This window comes from Coregonus lavaretus (assembly GCF_964263955.1).
Source record: "Coregonus lavaretus genome assembly, contig: HAP1_SCAFFOLD_47, whole genome shotgun sequence".
Taxonomy (NCBI): Eukaryota; Metazoa; Chordata; class Actinopteri; order Salmoniformes; family Salmonidae; genus Coregonus; species Coregonus lavaretus.
This window is the reverse complement of record NW_028161510.1, coordinates 1,121,404-1,138,900: the sequence shown is the minus strand read 5'-3', so window position 1 is coordinate 1,138,900 and position 17,497 is coordinate 1,121,404. Positions and strand designations below refer to the sequence as shown.

Here is a 17,497-nt window from a genome sequence, read left to right as displayed (position 1 = left end):
CTGGCCACCCCTCATAGCCTGGTTCCTCTCTAGGTTTCTTCCTAGGTTTTCGCCTTTCTAGGGAGTTTTTCCTAGCCACCGTGCTTCTACACCTGCATTACTAGCTGTTTGGGGTTTTAGGCTGGGTTTCTGTACAGCACTTCGAGATATTAGCTGATGTAAGAAGGGCTATATAAAATAAAATTGATTGATTGATTGACTAGGTCTATACTGCTCCTACAAGGTGTAACAATACATCATGAAGATTTATATAATGAACATCCACTAACACAGTTACAAATATTCCTTTTATTTTATTTTTCAGATACAAATATGTTGCATTAATCAAATCCTTTTTTCAATCAGCACCTGTGTTTTCTCTGACATGGTGGAAAAATACCGATGGGAACGTTCACGTGGTGGTGAATGTTTATCTCACCAATGTTATCAGAACAACGGCAGTGCATTTTATACACCTTTAACTTGATGACTAGTACACAAATTAACTTACTGACAAAATTCAAGAGGTTTCAAGGTTAGAATCATTCTACTAATGTAATTTAATAATTTAAATTTTGCAATATACAAATCATGTATCCATTCAAATTCAATGAGCAATATCCAAATCATATATCCAATCAAATTAATGTAGCAAAATCCAAATCATATCAAATTCAAGAGGTTAAGGTTAGACCCAATAAACTCTATTCATCTATTTAATCATTTACATTTTGAAATACTAATATCCAAATCTATACTTTTATTCAATCAATCAAAATTCATAATCAAAATACATGTAAATATATATATATTCTGATTTTAGATGTGATCACGTCTTGAGAAGAAAAACTAAAACAAACGAAGGCCTATTTTTGAGTAAACTTTCATACATTCAATTTGATTTAATGTAGCATAAACCAAAACACTCATTCTTAGTCAAAAATATAAGTCAGAACCACAGCCTCTCTATTCTCTCATGTGATTTCAGGTCCTCTGACCGGGAAAATGTCTTTCCACAATGAGATTATTGGAAAGGCTTCTATCCTGTGTGTGTGTTCCTTCATGCCTTTTCATGTTCGCTAACTGGGTAAAACTCTTTCCACATTGGGAGCATTGGAAAGGCTTCTCTCCTGTGTGTGTCCTCTCATGCTTTTTCAGTGTCCCTAACTCGGTAAAACTCTTTCCACACAGGGAGCATTGGAAAGGCTTCTCTCCTGTGTGTAATCTCTCATGCATTTTCAATGTCCCTGACCGGGCAAAAAAAATTCCACAGTGGGAGCATTGGAAAGGCTTCTCTCCTGTGTGCATTCTCTCATGCATTTTCAAGTTCCCTAACCGGGGAAAACTTTTTCCACACTGAGAGCATTGGGAAGGCCTCTCTACTAAGTGTGTTCTCTCATGTGATTTCAGGTCCCCTGATGAGGAAAATGTATTTTCACACTGGAAGCATTGATATGGCTTCTCTTCAGTGTGCGTTCCTTCATGCCTTTTCATGTTTGCTAACTGGGTAAAACTCTTTCCACATTGGGAGCATTGGAAAGGCTTCTCTCCTGTGTGTGTCCGCTCATGCTTTTTCAGTGTTCCTAACTCTGTAAAACTCTTTTCACACAGGAAGCAGTGGAAAGGCTTCTCTCCTGTGTGTATTCTCTCATGCATTTTCAAGTTCCCTAACCGGGGAAAACGTTTTCCACATTGGGAGCATTGGAAAGGCTTATCTCCTGTGTGTGTCATCTCATGTGATTTCAGGTCCCCTATCTGGATAAATCTCTTTCCACAGTCTGAACAGTGGTAGGGCTTCTCCCCTGTGTGCGTTCTCTCATGCGTTTGTAGATTCCTTAACTGAGTAAAACTCTTTCCACACTGAGAGCATTGGAAAGACCTCTCTATAGTGTGTGTTCTTGCATGTTTTTTCAGGTCCCCTGATGAGGAAAATGTAATTTCACACTGGGAGCATTGATATTGCTTCTCTCCAGTGTGTATTCCTTCATGCATTTTCAGGTTCCCTGCATTTCTAAAACCCTTTCCACACTGGGAGCAGTGGAAAGGCTTCTCTCCTGTGTGTGTGCGCTCATGTGATTTCAGATTCCCTAACCAGGTAAAACTCTTTCCACAGTCTGAGAAGTGGTAGGGCTTCTCCCCAGTGTGTGTTCTCTCATGCATTTGTAGATTCCCTAACAGGGTAAAACTCTTTCCACATTGGGAGCATTGTAAAGGCTTATCTCCTGTGTGTGTCCTCTCATGCTTTTTCAGTGTCCCTAACTCAGTAAAACTCTTTCCACACAGGGAGCAGTGGAAAGTCTTCTCTCCTGTGTGTATTCTCTCATGCGTTTGTAGATTCCCTAACTGGGTAAAACTCTTTCCACACTGAGAGCATTGGAAAGGCCTCTTTACTAAGTGTGTTCTCTCATGTTTTTTCAGGTCCCCGGATGAGGAAAATTTTATTTCACACTGGGCGCATTCATATGGCTTCTCTCCAGTGTGTCGTCTTTCATGCACTTTCAGGTTCCCTCCGTGTCTAAAACCCTTTCCACACTGGGAGCAGTGGAAAGGCTTCTCTCCTGTGTGTGTCATCTCATGCGTTTTCAAGTTCCCTAACTGGGTAAAACTTTTTCCACACTGGGAGCAGTGGAAAGGCTTATCTCCTGTGTGTGTGCGCTCATGTGATTTCAGATTCCCTAACCAGGTAAAACTCTTTCCGCAGTCTGAGCAATGGTAGAGCTTCTCCCCTGTGTGTGTTCTCTCATGAGTTTGTAGATTCCCTAACTGGGTAAAACTCTTTCCACACTGAGAGCATTGGAAAGGCCTCTTTACTAAGTGTGTTCTCTCATGTGATTTCAGGTTCCCTGATGATGAAAATGTATTTTCACACTGGGAGCATTGATATGGCTTCTCGCCAGTGTGTGTTCCTTCATGCCTTTTCATGTTTGCTAACTGGGTAAAACTCTTTCCACATTGGGAGCATTGGAAAGGCTTCTCTCCTGTGTGTGTCCTCTCATGCTTTTTCAGTGTCCCTAACTCGGTAAACCCATTTCCACACTGGGAGCAGTGGAAAGGCTTATCTCCTGTGTGTGTGCGCTCATGTGATTTCAGATTCCCTAACCAGGCAAAACTCTTTCCACACTGGGAGCAGTGGTGTGGTTTTGCTGGTTTGGTCGTCTCTGGGTCTGGTTCCCCTGAAGGACTCTTCTGGTTGTGAGAGTCTGGTCTCTCACCTGCTGAAGACAAATAGAGTATTTGGTTAAACAGTGAGACCGGAATGAAACCTCTACATTATAAAACTGTCTTTCTACAAGGATCCCTCAATAAAATGCATAACCTTCAAGACCCTGGTGCTTGGTTCTGGAGCAGCAAGGGGAACTTCTCCTCCCTTTCTTCAGCTATGCTGGATGCAAGAGATCAGCTGAACTACTTCTATATTTAAGAGTTTTATTAAACAAAGGTGTGTACAGGGAGACCACAGAGAGACTGAAATGACTCTTCTACAAGGTTTGTAACAATGTGCCACCCTCCTGAGGGGAGGGCAGACCTAAATACTCTGGCCTTCACTGTTCGTTGTTTCATCCTTCCCTGCCCTGGGTCAAAACATTAAATCAAGGCTGCCTTGGGGGTTGAATAGACTATACATTTGAATCACTTCAGGACACCCATGGCCGATTGACCAATCACTAAGACCTTCTTTATGGTGACCTCTGTCCTTAGAGAGGGTACCTGGAGGTCAAATTCCAATATGGGATTATCATCAGAATAGCGTTCTTAACAACCCAACCCAAGCACTCCGTTCTGCTACGTCTGGTCTCTTGGCCCTCCCAACCCTACAGGAGGGCAGCTCCCGCTCAGCCCAGTCAAAGCTGTTCTCTGTCCTGGCACCCTAACGGTGGAACAATCTTCCCCCTAATGTCAGGACGGCAGAGTCCCCGCCCATCTTCTGAAGATGCCTACAACCCTACACCTTTAGAGAGAATATTAAATAAATGCCAGGAGGGAAGTAGATAAAGGGCTTCATTGTCAAAATCTCAGTCTCCCTTTAACCTCTACGGGATCGGTGTCCCGTATACGGGACGGTTGAGCTAACGTACGCTAATGTGATTAGCATGACTGTTGTCAGTAACAGCAAACTTTCCAGGACATAGACATGTCTTATATGGGCAGAAAGCTTCAATTCTTGTTAATCTAACTGCGCTGTCCAATTTACAGTAGCTATTACAGTGAAAAAATACCATGCTATTGTTTGAGGAGAGTGCACAACAACAACAAAACTTATCACGGCAACTGGTTTGATACATTCACCTCTGAAGGTAAATAATGTACTTACATTCAGTAATCTTGCTCTGATTTGTCATCCTAAGGGTCCCAGAGATAAAATGTAGCATAGTTTTGTTTGATAAAACTGGGTTCTACAGTTTGAACCCCTGCTGTCTCTGGCTCCACACCCACTCCGCCCGGCCATCTAGATGTGTGGAAGTTAGTGTATAAGCTAATGATCCATCATGTATGACATTCCTGGGAGTGTGTAAACTTACATTTTGTATTACCATATCATTCTTGTATGTTCTCTATAGTTATGTACTTGAAAATGTGTCAATTGACCAATTCGGCACATTTGGGCAGACCTGATACAAAATAGTCCAGTATTACAATGCTTCACTGGATCAATCTGAAACTTTGCACACACTGCTGCCATCTAGTGGCCAACATCTAAATTGCGCCTAAACTCCTATATTATATTACGGCCTTTCTCTTGCATTTCAAAGATGATGTATTATCTTTTACCAGATCTAATGTGTTATTTTCTCCTACATTAATTTCACATTTCCACAAACTTCAAAATGTTTCCTTTCAAATGGTATCAAGAATATGCATATCCTTGCTTCAGGTCCTGAGCTACAGGCAGTTAGATTAGGGTATGTCATTTTTGGCGAAAATTGAAGAAAAAGGGTCCGATTCCTTAAGAGGTTAATTAAAAGGGCAAATTTTCCGGGACTCCGCCGATAGCGTCGACAAGCTAAGCATCTCCAACTACCGGCTTCATCAGGAAATGCATCGTTGACATGGTCCCAAAAGTGAAGGTTTGCTGCTTCCCATATCAAAAGCCCTGGATCAACACCGAGGTATGTGCTAAGCTAAAGGACAGAGCTACAGCACACAAGGCTATCGCACCCAACCCAAAGGCTACGGCTGAGGACACGAACAAAGAAAGAGTCACTCTACGACCTCTGCAGAGCCATCAAACAGGCAACAGGACAATATAGGAACAAGGTGGAATCCTATTACGTCGGATCTGACGCTTGACGCATGTGGCAGGGGCTACAGTCCATTATGGATTACAAAGGAAGACCTAGCCATTATCTGCCGAATGATGCCTCTCTACCAGACTTACTCAATGCATTTTATGCATGCTTTGACAAAAAAACAACACAGAGCCAATGCACGAGGGCCCCAGCTGTCCCAGAGGACTGGTTTTCCACGTGCGTTCCAGTGTGTGTGTTCCCTTTTAATAGCAACCGATCACCTTCAAAAAAATCACACACCTTAACTGGCCTCCACTGTGTTAAATTGTAGTGATTCACATGATTTCAGGATAAATTCAGCAGTTCCTCTAGGTTCCCTCTGATGGGTAGTGAATTGCAAAAGCAAACACTCAACCATGAGCACCAAGGAGCTTTCAAAAGACTGAGTAAGTAGGAGACTGATCAGGCTACCATGAGACCAATGTGTCACGATTGTCCTGAGAAGAAGCGGGCGCAGCGTGATATGCGTACATAATATTTATTGAATGTACAACACAACGAACAAAACAACAAACGATACGAATCGTGAAGTCCTACGGTTACACAAACCAAACGGAACAAGATACCACACCAAAACAATGCCAAACGGCTACCTAAGTATGGCTCCCAATCAGAGACAACGAGCTACAGCCATCTCTGATTGGGAACCACCCTGGCCAACATAGAAATACCAAACTAGAACACAACCTAGAAACTCACACCCTGGCTCAACATACAAGAGTCCCCAGAGCCAGGGCGTGACACAATGGCAACTTTGTTTGACCTACAGGCTTCTATGGCCAAGACTGGTCAAAGTGTGCATGTGACAACAATATCCAAAGCATTTCACAAATCTGCCATGTAGGGTGGCAAGAAGGAAAAGCCATTACTCAAGAAAGAAAGCACACCTTGAATCCCGTTTGAAGTATAAAAAAATAAAATAAAATAAATACTTTCTGTAGCCACGTGGCAAAAAACTTTTTGTGGTCTGACGAAAACTAAAATGGAACTTTTTAGTTTAGTTTGGGTGGACACTTAAACAATTATGATATTTCAGTTTTATATTTTAAATATATACTTTTTTTCAGATAAGTAGAAAAAAAAACGTAATTAAATGCATGAAACTGAGGCACTGACAACAAAAAGTGAAAGGGGGTGTAGACTTTCTATAGGCACTGTATGTATAATATCTAATTTTATGAACACCATGTGGTCCCATGCTCTTCACCACGTGAGGAGTAATGGCCGATCTTCACCTGAAACCTCAACCCTGTTATCGTCAACCCTGTTAAGGCCCAACGGTAACTTTATCAGTTTGATATTATCTGTGAATTCATTTGTACAACGGACACTTAAACAATAACAACATGTTGGATTTTCTCAGACTTGCTTTTTAAAATAGTAGTTAGGAAGTTACATAAGTATCTGTAACAGGGTTGACATACCGTGTGGTACAAGTGCAGATAAAACGCTAGAGATATTATTACGTTTATTTATTGAAAATGTCCAAAAGGCCCCCATTTATTGGAACGACCCAAAAACCATGTCAAACATCCTTCCTCCCAATTACATTTCTATGTGAGAATTGCCAGAACAATCTGAGATAATAACCAAATATATTTTTAGGCTGTCCTGGCACGGAATCACCCGAGAGGGAGGGAACTCGATTCGATTGGTCCTCAACTCGCAGCTCAGCCACTTGATTTAGGATAAAGTGGAGCCCCAGAGGAGGTTGGAGTTAAAGGATTTGTTGCCATAGAAACTTACCTGACTAAGAGCTAAGCCACCTTCAACAGTTATCCTGAGTTGAATTCAGATTGCCATGTCTGTGGTTTTCCAGACATTGGGCTACTTTTAAAACTATGTTGCGGGTAAAAATGTATTGGTTGCAGGGTTACTTCCAAAATTGCACCGCGGCCACCATTGAAAATGTCTCTTTTAAAATAAATCTACTAATTTCACTGTGACCTGCTGCTGCTGACTATCAGGCAGTGAGGCAGGCAGTTGCTGAGTGAGTGGTGGGGAAGGAGCTTCACAGTGTAATCCGTAGGTGATAAAATAAATCCCACATCTGGTAGTAAAAAACCAAGAGACAGACGAGGCAATTCAGCCTCAATGGGGATTTATTAACTAACGAGTTCACAGGTAGCTTGGGGAATCTTCACGTCCCAAAATAACGTTCTCACAAAAAGAAGGCAAACACTCCAGATCAACAACTGGCCCTTTATGGCAGTAACTGAACATCATACTATTTTACCCCAGGGCAGAGAGAGCTTCAAACCAAGGCAGCAGCTACTCTTCCTGGGGTTTATCCCCATTAGTTCCTGCCAAGGCAGCAGCTACTCTTCCTGGGGTTTATTATGGATCCCCATTAGTTCCTGCCAAGGCAGCAGCTACACTTCCTGGGGTTTATTATGGATCCCCATTAGTTCCTGCCAAGGCAGCAGCTACTCTTCCTGGGGTGCAGAAAAAATTAAGGTAGTTATACATTTAAAAAAAACATTACAATACATTCATAACAGATTTCACAACATATTAAGTGTGTGCCCTCAGGCCCCTACTCTACTTCCACATATCTATAACATGTGTGTATAGTGTGTATGTTATCGTGTGTTTGTATGCATGTGTCTATGTTTGTGTTGCTTCACAGTCCCTGCTGTTCCATAAGGTGTATTTTTATCTGTTTTTTTTAATCTAATTTTACTGCTGGCATGAGTTACTTGATGTGGAATAGATCCATGCAGTCATGGTTCTATGTAGTACTGTGCGCCTCCCATAGTCTGTTCTTGACTTGGGGACTGTGAAGAGACCTCTGGTGGCATGTCTTGTGGGGTATGCATGGGTTTCCGAGCTGTGTGCCAGTAGTTCAAACAGATAGCTTTGGTGCATTCAACATGTCAATACCTCTTACAAATACAAGTAGTGCTGAAGTCAATCTCTCCTCCACTTTGAGCCAGGAGAGATTGACATGCATATTATTAATGTTAGCTCTCTGTGTACATCCAAGGGCCAGCCGTGCTGCCCTGTTCTGAGCCAATTTCAATTTTCCTAAGTCTGTCTTTGTGGCACCTGACCACAAGACTGAACAGTAGTCCAGGTGCGACAAAACTAGGGCCTGTAGGACCTGTCTTGTTGATAGTGTTGTTAAGAACGTAGAGCCACGTTTTATTATGGACAGACTTCTCCCCATCCTAGCTACTGTTGTATCAATATGTTTTGACCATGACAGTCTACAATCCAGGGTTACTCCAAGCATTTTAGTCACCTCAACTTGCTCAATTTCCACATTATTTATTACAAGATTTAGTTGAGGTTGAGGGTTTAGTGAATGATTTGTCCCAAATACAATGCTTTTAGTTTTTTAAATATTTAGGACTAACTTATTCCTTGCCACCCATTCTGAAACTAACTGCAGCTCTTTGTTAAGTGCTGCAGTCATTTCAATCACTGTTAAGTGTTGCAGTGATTTCATTCACTGTAGCAGCTGACGTGTATAGTGTTGAGTCATCCGCATACATAGACACACTGGCTTTACTCAAAGCCAGTGGCATGTCATTAGTAAAGATTGAAAAAAGCAAGGGCCTAGACAGCTGCCCTGGGGAATTCCTGATTCTACCTGGATTTTGTAGGAGGTTTCCATTTAAGAACACCCTCTGTGTTCTGTCAGACAAGTAACTCTTTATCCACAATATAGCAGGGGGTGTAAAGCCATAACACATACGTTTTTCCAGAAACATACTATGATTGATAATGTCAAAAGCCACACTGAAGTCTAACAAAACAGCCCCCACAATATTTTTATCATCAACTTCTCTCAGCCAATCATCAGTCATTTGTGTCAGTGCTGTGCTTGTTGAACGTCCTTCCCTATAAGTGTGCTGAAAGTCTTTTGTCAATTAGTTTACTGTAAAATAGCTTTATGGATGCAGCCCCAACTCCAGAAACTGAACATTAACTTAAATCACCGGGGAAGATAATATTTTACCTTAGGGCAGAGAGAGTTTCAAACCGTCGGCATTGCGGTGCTGGCTGGTCCAATGTTTGCGACAGAGGTTTCCTCATCTCTCTCCCTCTCTGTCTGTCTTCCTCTATCTCTCTCCCTCTCTCTCTGTCTTCCTCCATCTCTCTCCCTCTCTGTCTTCCTCCATCTCTCTCCCTCTCTTTCTGTCTTCCTCCATCTCTCTCCCTCTCTTTCTGTCTTCCTCCCTCTCTCTCTGTCTTCCTCCATCTCTCTCCCTCTCTTTCTGTCTTCCTCCATCTCTCTCCCTCTCTTTCTGTCTTCCTCCATCTCTCTCCCTCTCTTTCTGTCTTCCTCCATCTCTCTCCCTCTCTTTCTGTCTTCCTCCCTCTCTTTCTGTCTTCCTCCATCTCTCTCGCTCTCTTCCTCCATCTCTCTCTCCCTCTCCTTCTGTCTTCATCCATCTCTCTCCCTCTCTCTCCCTCTTCCTCCATCTCTCTCCCTCTTCCTCCATCTCTCTCCCTCTTCCTCCATCTCTCTCTGTCTTCCTCTCTTTCTCTGTCCTCCTCACAACCCTCTTCCACCGTGTCAATGCCACTACATCCCTATGTGCCACTGCCCTAATGGCAACCAGGTGTGCAAGCTGCGCAGCTGCAGTCTATTAAGTCTCTGTTGAGAGCTGCCACACTTTGTAAACGAGTCATTTAGCCACCAGAAGGGGCCAAAAAGCGGGCCTTTCCCAACCTTACACTCCTCGGGTGCTCACGAGAGTCATTGGGAGGGATTGCCCGTAGGGGGTGTGTGTGTGTACTGTTGAGAGAGTGCTGCAGTAGGCAGCGGAGTCACGTGAGTAAGAGGAAAGTAGCATGCAAGTGGTGTGAGATTCAACAACCAACCGCACTAGCTAGCTACATACTTTCCCCTCACAATTCTTCTTTGCCTCGTCCATTGTATCCTGACCCCCCCCCCCCCCCTCCCCAGTCCTCCCAATCATGACTAGAGCCAACACAGCAAGGGAGAGAAAGTGAGAAATAATCATCCAACAGTTACAGAGAGAGGGAGAGAGAGGAAGGAACAACGTGCTGTGTCTCTGGGTGAGGACAGAGGAACTGCTTTCATACGCTAGCTTACTGGCTAGACATGATTCTACTGTCAGAATGTCAGGTAAATTGGCAAAATATGCGCGAAAAATATTGCAAAGACTGGGAAAGAGAAGGGGTTATAATGGAATGGATTAAGAGCATCCCAGGAGATGACAGAAAAGCTTCCTGTAGGTATCGCTAATCAGAAATGCCAGCTCACCACGCCGATGTCAGAGGAAGGCCCTCAAAATTGTCAAAGACTCCAGCCACCCTAGTCATAGACTGTTCTCTCTGCTACCGCACGGCAAGCGGTACCGGAGTGCCAAGTCTAGGTCCAAAATACTTCTCAACAGCTTCTACCCCCAAGCCATAAGACTCCTGAACAGCTAATCATGGCTACCCGGACTATTTGCACTGCCCCCCCACCCCATCCTTTTTACGCTGCTGCTACTCTGTTAAGTAAGTACTTATGCATAGTCACTTTAACTCTACCCACATGTACATATTACCTCAACTACCTCAACTAGCCGGTGCCCCCGCACATTGACTCTGCAACGGTACCCCCCTGTATATATAGCCTCCCTACTGTCACTTTATTTTACTTCTGCTCTTTTTTTCTCAACACTTTTTTTGTTGTTGTTTTATTCTTACTTTTTTTGTTTAAAATAAATGCACTGTTGGCTAAGGGCTGTAAGTAAGCATTTCACTGTAATGTCTGCACCTGTTGTATTCGGCGCATGTGACCAATAAAATTTGATTTGATTTGATTTGATCTTATTGCTCTGTTTTCCAATGCCAGAACATTGTTTGACACAGGAACTACATCCGTAAGAGGGAATAACACAGTTAAAACAGATGGCTGCACATATTGCATTGCCACTCCAGCAATGCAACTGTAGATCACCTGGGATGTGTTGTCAAAGACATTGCAAAGAAAGGAATCAATATCCACAGAACAAAAATGCGCAGTGCTCACAAATGCAGTTATAGGGCCTGCAGTGCATGAGGAACTAATAAAAGGACATTGGGAACGAGTCTTACTCGTTGATTATGGATGAAAGTACTGTTGTCACCACCAAGAAGCAGCTGGGTGTGGTGACAAGATACCACAGCAAGAAACTCTTTCAAATCATAAGCAACATCCCAGCTGGTGAGTCACTGACCATTGCCTTGTTCAAGTGTCTTGATGACAATAAAAGGACAACTAGCCACAGATGGCCTCAACACAATGTGTGGCAAAAAAACAATTCCGTCCACTGACAAAACTTGAAGCCAGAATCCGAATATCGTCTCCATTAAATGTGTGTGTCATTCCCTGCAACTCTGTGCCTCCAAAGTAGTGAATGTTCTTCCATTAAATGTTGAATACATGGTGTCACAGACATGCAGTACACCAGTCAAAAGTTTTAGAACACCTACTCATTCAAGGGTTTTTCTTTATTTTTTACCTATTTTCTACATTGTAGAATAATAGTGAAGAGGTCAAAACTATGAAATAACACAAATGGAATCATGTAGTAACCAACAAAGTGTTAAACAAATCAAAAATATATTTGAGATTTGAGATTCTTCAAATAGCCACCCTTTGCCTTGATGACAGCTTTGGACACTCTTGGCATTCTCTCAACCAGCTTCATGAGGTAGTCACCTGGAATGCATTTCAATTAACAGGTGTACGTTTCTTCAAGTGCAGTAGCAAAAACCATCAAGCGCTTTGATGAAACTGGCTCTCATGAGAAATTGCAGCCCAAATAAATGCTTCACAGAGTTCAAGTAACAGACACATCTCAACATCAACTGTTCAGAGGAGACTGTGTGAATCAGGCCTTCATGGTTGAATTGCTGGAAATAAACCACTACTAAAGGTCACCAATAAGAAGAAGAGACTTGCTTGGGCCAAGAAACACGAGCAATGGACATTAGACCGGTGGAAATGTGTCCTTCGGTCTGGAGTCCAAATTTGTGATTTTTGGTTCCAACCGCTGTGTCTTTGTGAGACGCGGTGTGGGTGAACGGATGATCTTCGCATGTGTATTTCCCACCGTAAAGCATGGAGGAGGGGGTGTTATGGTGTGGGGGTGCTTTGCTGGTGACACTGTCTGTGATTTATTTAGAATTCAAGGCACACTTAACCAGCATGGCTACTACAGCATTCTGCAGCGATACGCCATCCCATCATTTGTTTTTCTATCATTTGTTTTTCAACAGGACAATGACCCAACACACCTCCAGGCTGTGTAAGGGCTATTTTACCAAGAAGGAGAGTGATGGAGTGCTGCATCAGATGACCTGGCCTCCACAATCCCCCGACCTCAACCAATTTGAGATCGTTTGGGATGAGTCGGACCGCAGAGTGAAGTAAAAGCAGCCAACAAATGCTCAGCATATGTGGGAACTCCTTCAAGACTGTTGGAAAAGCATTCCAGGTGAAGCTGGTTGAGAGAATGCCAAGAGTGTGCAAAGCTGTCATCAAGGCAAAGGGTGGCTATTTTAAGAATCTAAAATATATTTGGATTTGTTGAACACTTTTTTGGTTACTACATGATTCCATATGTGTTATTTCATAGTTTGATGTCATCACTATTATTCTACAATGTAGAAAATAGTAAAAAAAGAAAGAAAGAAAAACCCTTGAACGAGTAGGTGTTCTAAAACGTTTGACCGGTAGTGTACCTATTTATACTGAGCGTGTACTAGACACAGTCACTCACACTTTCACTCACATATAAATGTTTGGAACATACATACACATCATCAAATCAACACTCACATTACTAAAGTGAACAAACATACTTTACACCAAATTCACCAAACACCTGCTCTTGCTGGTAACAACAATCGACTCCCACATTCCTTTAGTGACCTAAAACCTCTCAAGTGTCTAAACCAACTGACCTACTTTACACTCCCTACATGTACGTGACCTTTGACATTTAGGTCGTAAATCAGGGTCATCAATCCCGTTTTGAATTTACTACTCTCATCTAATCTTGCTCTCATGGAATGTCATGTTTTTTAGGCTGAGCAGAGCACTATAATAATAGATATTGAGAACTAGGCTAGAGTATTTCAGTCTATGTCATTGGATGCATTTGATCTATTGTTTAATAAACGTTTCAGGGGTGGCCCACTCTTGATCTTACAGTGTAGTTTAACAATTCAGCACCTGAACGACACATTTGTCTTGTTTTGTAACAAAATAATAAAATGCAGGACGACAGGATCGACATGATCTTTATAAACGTAGCTCTTTATTAACTAACTATAACTGGCATGTCCATGTGTCTCCGGCCATGATCATCTTTAAGATGACCTCCCCACCTGGGCAGTGCTGCCAACTCCTCAGTAAGGAAAGTAGCTATTGGCTGTCCTAAAAGTCGCTAAATGACGTCATCGTCTAATTTGCAATATGCATGTAATTGTGATGAACGCTGTAGGAGAGAGGAATAACGTCGTGGGAGAGACAAAAAGTGAGTAAAAAAACACCATACATTTACATCCCGCCCTGAATGTAAGCCAGGGCGGGATCAGCCAGTGGCGGCTTCCCGCATGCGCGATTCATTTGCAGTCTGGACGCGGAGGGGTGAACATCTCCTGCTCTGACTGCAGCTGGGAGGGACTGCTGCGCGAGTACTGGGCCGCCTGTGAGTGCTTTGGGAGTACTAAGCACCCGCTGCTCGTTGAGAAGAGTAAGAACTATACGTGCTTTCACGTCAGAGTCTCCAATAACATGAGAAAAAGTCGCTAGATTTGTCGCTAGTCGCTTTTTTGAAAATGTGTCGCTAGAGGGGTCTGAAAACTCGCTAAATATAGCGACAAAGTCGCTAAGATGGCAACACTGCACCTGGATGGTCTTAATCAATCATAGCGCAGTATGATAAGACGGTAGAATGCATCCAATTACAATTCAGTATGCTGACACATATGAATATGACAATATTCAAGTGTAGAACTTCAGTAGAATGCCCGTTTAAATCCACACATTGTTTAACAACTGCAGAGTTTGTGTCATTGATAGATAGTACTCACGGGTGTTCATCAGATCTCCAACCTCCTCTCCCTCCTCCTCCAATGTGACAGTAATCTCCCCCTCATTGGCCTCAAAAACGTCTTCCTCTAATTTCACTGTGACAGTCATCTCCTTCTTCTCCTCTTTCACTCCCAACACGGCATCCTCCTCTTCCTCTTCTTTCACAGTAACATCCTCCTCTTCTTTCACAGTAACATCCTCCTCCTCTTTCACTGAAACGTCTTCTTCTTTAACTGTAACAGCTTCACCCTTTACATTTGTTTTTACTGTGACAGACTCCTCTTCCTTCTCCTCTTTCTCCGTCCAGCAGACCACCTCCTCTTCTTTAGTAGGAGGGGAGTAGCTTAGTGAGCTCATGGTCGGGGTTGTTAGCGAGGTAACGTTAGGTAGCTATCATTAGCGACTAGGCTATTGCTAACTTAACCAGCCAGCTAGTTGACTAACAAAAATGTAAATATGAAAAATAAGGGGTAACTGGTGGATACGACATACGTATTTTAAACTCACCGAAATGGTCTAAAGAGCGTCAATGTTCTGGTTGTATGTTGGCTAGCAAGCTACCTAGGTGGTTGAATCAGTAGCCGTGTTGTTCTTGTTGTGTTGTTCTTGTTAAAGAACCGTCCCGTCCACTAGAAAATACGTCACACTAGCAACATCGCATGAAAGCCGCACATCGCCATCTGTTGATTGCAGTTGGTAAAGCAGTTGAGGAAAATGTTTATTTTATTTTCAGACAACTTTATTTTTCACTTAATTCATTAAATAATAATGTTACTTAAAGAAGTACAAAGGAAACCATGTGTTGTTTGATTAGTTCCAAATGTTTATGAGTGAGAATTTAAAACATCTACTGCACAATGTATTATTAATTCATATGTTACATTATCCTTTTCACAATGTGTTACATGATCCTTTTCACAATCAGCACCTGTATTCTCTGACATGGTGGAATAATACTGATGGAACATTCATGAGGTAGTGAATCTTTTTAATGTCAACAGCTTTGATGACTAGTACTGTAGCGGCTAAAGGTTCCTAGATTATAAAACATGCCAAATACAGGTTTAGTGCCAATGCATTTCCATTGATGAGAGGTTGTTGTTGCAGTTAAATTATATTTATTACTTACAGAATGAATCCAACAAGCAAATTTGATCAACTAATGCGTTAGTTCTAGTAGCTATGTTGACTTGATGTTAGCTAATATGGTGACAACGATGTAGGCTGTGTGTAGCGGTTAGCTGCTATCCCAACGGGCACACAAAGTCATTTTGACATCTTATGTTATGGATGGAAGATGGCACAATGATGCCATCTGTTGGTAAATGTTCATTACTGCAAATCCAGTGTTTTACCGGTGTACTTGAGATACCCGGATGTATTGCAATATACTGAACAAGACTGGTTACTCGCATCAATGCCTCTGCCTCGTCATTTAACATTCAAACATCTTATTCTGGGTATATTCAGGTCACGACATTTTTTTTTTTTTTTTTTACATTTTAGTCATTTAGCAGACGCTCTTATCCAGAGCGACTTACAGTTTTTAAAAGTTTTTTTATACCGGCCCCCCGTGGGAATCGAACCCACAACCCTGGCGTTGCAAACGCCATGCTCTACCAACTGAGCTACATCCCTGCCGGCCATTCCCTCCCCTACCATGAACGACGCTGGGCAAATTGTGCGCCGCCCCATGGGTCTCCCGGTCGTGGCCGGCTACGACAGAGCCTGGATTCGAACCAGGATCTCTAGACCACTGCGCCACTCGGGAGACATCATTTGACCAAAATATGACCAGCTTAAGACGTCTTTTTTTAGACGTCTTTATTATGACCAAAAAAATACATATTTTGCCTAACGTCTTCCCAACTGACTCAAACCAGACGTCATTAGGTATCACGGCATTCGTTATTTTAAAACAAATCTTAAAGGAAGAAAGGAGCTACCCGGCTGGCATGAGCACTCTGCACGCAGGCTGCCCCCCACAACGTCATGGCGAGGTGCAGACAGAACATCCTTCCCATCCGATCCTGCAACCTCTGCTACAACTAGGTCATATGATTTGGCTTGCTCTGAACTCCAGAGATGTGACATGATATATATCCCTACTTGATATTGGTTGCTAACATGAATGACTTTCAGCTCCAAATGCAGGTTTGTAAAACGCAGTTTATTTCTGTAGCCTAGCTTGCGTTTTATGGCTGTAATGACAGGAAACGTGTGTAGTTGGGTTAGATATAGTAATGGTAGGCTATAGTATATCTTACACTCTTCTCTTTTGACTGGAAATGTGTTGGTCATTGTTAATAAGTGCAGAATTTATTCCATTTCAAAATAGTTTAGCAAAAATACTTTACTCATCAGATTGCAAGATTGTGCTGATTTCCCCCTTTTTTGTAATAATTTCTCAACCAGTCTGTGACCACAGTTACGGGAAAAGTGACCTTAGACTAAAGTATGCACCGGACAGACGCGGGAATGGAGGACGGCCACAAATTATTTCTTGTTCGGTTGTGTTCATTTTGTAATTATATAATCTTCCCCCCTCCCCTCCCCTCCCCCCACCCAGTTAATAAATACATATATATATATTTGACATAGAAATTGTATTTCTTTACTGATGTGATTTTATACAAAATAAATGTTCAACAGTTATTGTTAACGGGACCCTAGGATATTTGAGCTATTTTAAATATTGTGATATAGCAGTGTAAAGTACTATACATATGGATTGATTTGCATCCATTGCTGCTGTGCGATGCTTGCTCACAGCATGACATTATTAATATTGGGAGGTCATAAACTGGTCATATTTTGGTTGGACATGAGTTATAAAAACGTCAGAAATAAGACGTCTTAGAAAGGTTAGATTCTGGTTGTATATGAACGTTTTTTAGACGTCTTCTACAAGACCTTTCAAAATCAACCAAAATCTGACTGTCATACAACATCAGGAAAATACTTATTTACAACTGACAACAGTTGGGATGATATGGTTTGGCTTGGAAAGCCTGATCACAGACAGCAGATGTGATGTGAAGTCCACAAGCTAAGGGAAAAGGTCAGAAGGGGAAAGCCCATAGATGCAAGAATGAATTATCCAATGATCAAAGGGATCAAGTTGTTTGTATGTGGCTGCTATGAAAGTGAACTGTGTTTGTGTGTGATCAGGGATGTATTC

At 42.2% G+C, this 17,497-nt stretch overlaps 1 protein-coding gene across 1 annotated transcript; it reads right to left on the bottom strand.

Moving 5' to 3' along the window:
• Positions 1-963: 963 nt before the first annotated feature.
• On the bottom strand, positions 964-14,424 carry LOC311120500 (uncharacterized protein; the record flags this gene model as incomplete). The annotated part of the gene is made up of 2 exons (XM_084195086.1): positions 964-3,191; positions 14,316-14,424. The coding sequence occupies 2 exons, from the start codon at positions 14,422-14,424 to the stop codon at positions 964-966; spliced, it is 2,337 nt and encodes a 778-aa protein (XP_084051212.1).
• Positions 14,425-17,497: the final 3,073 nt, after the last annotated feature.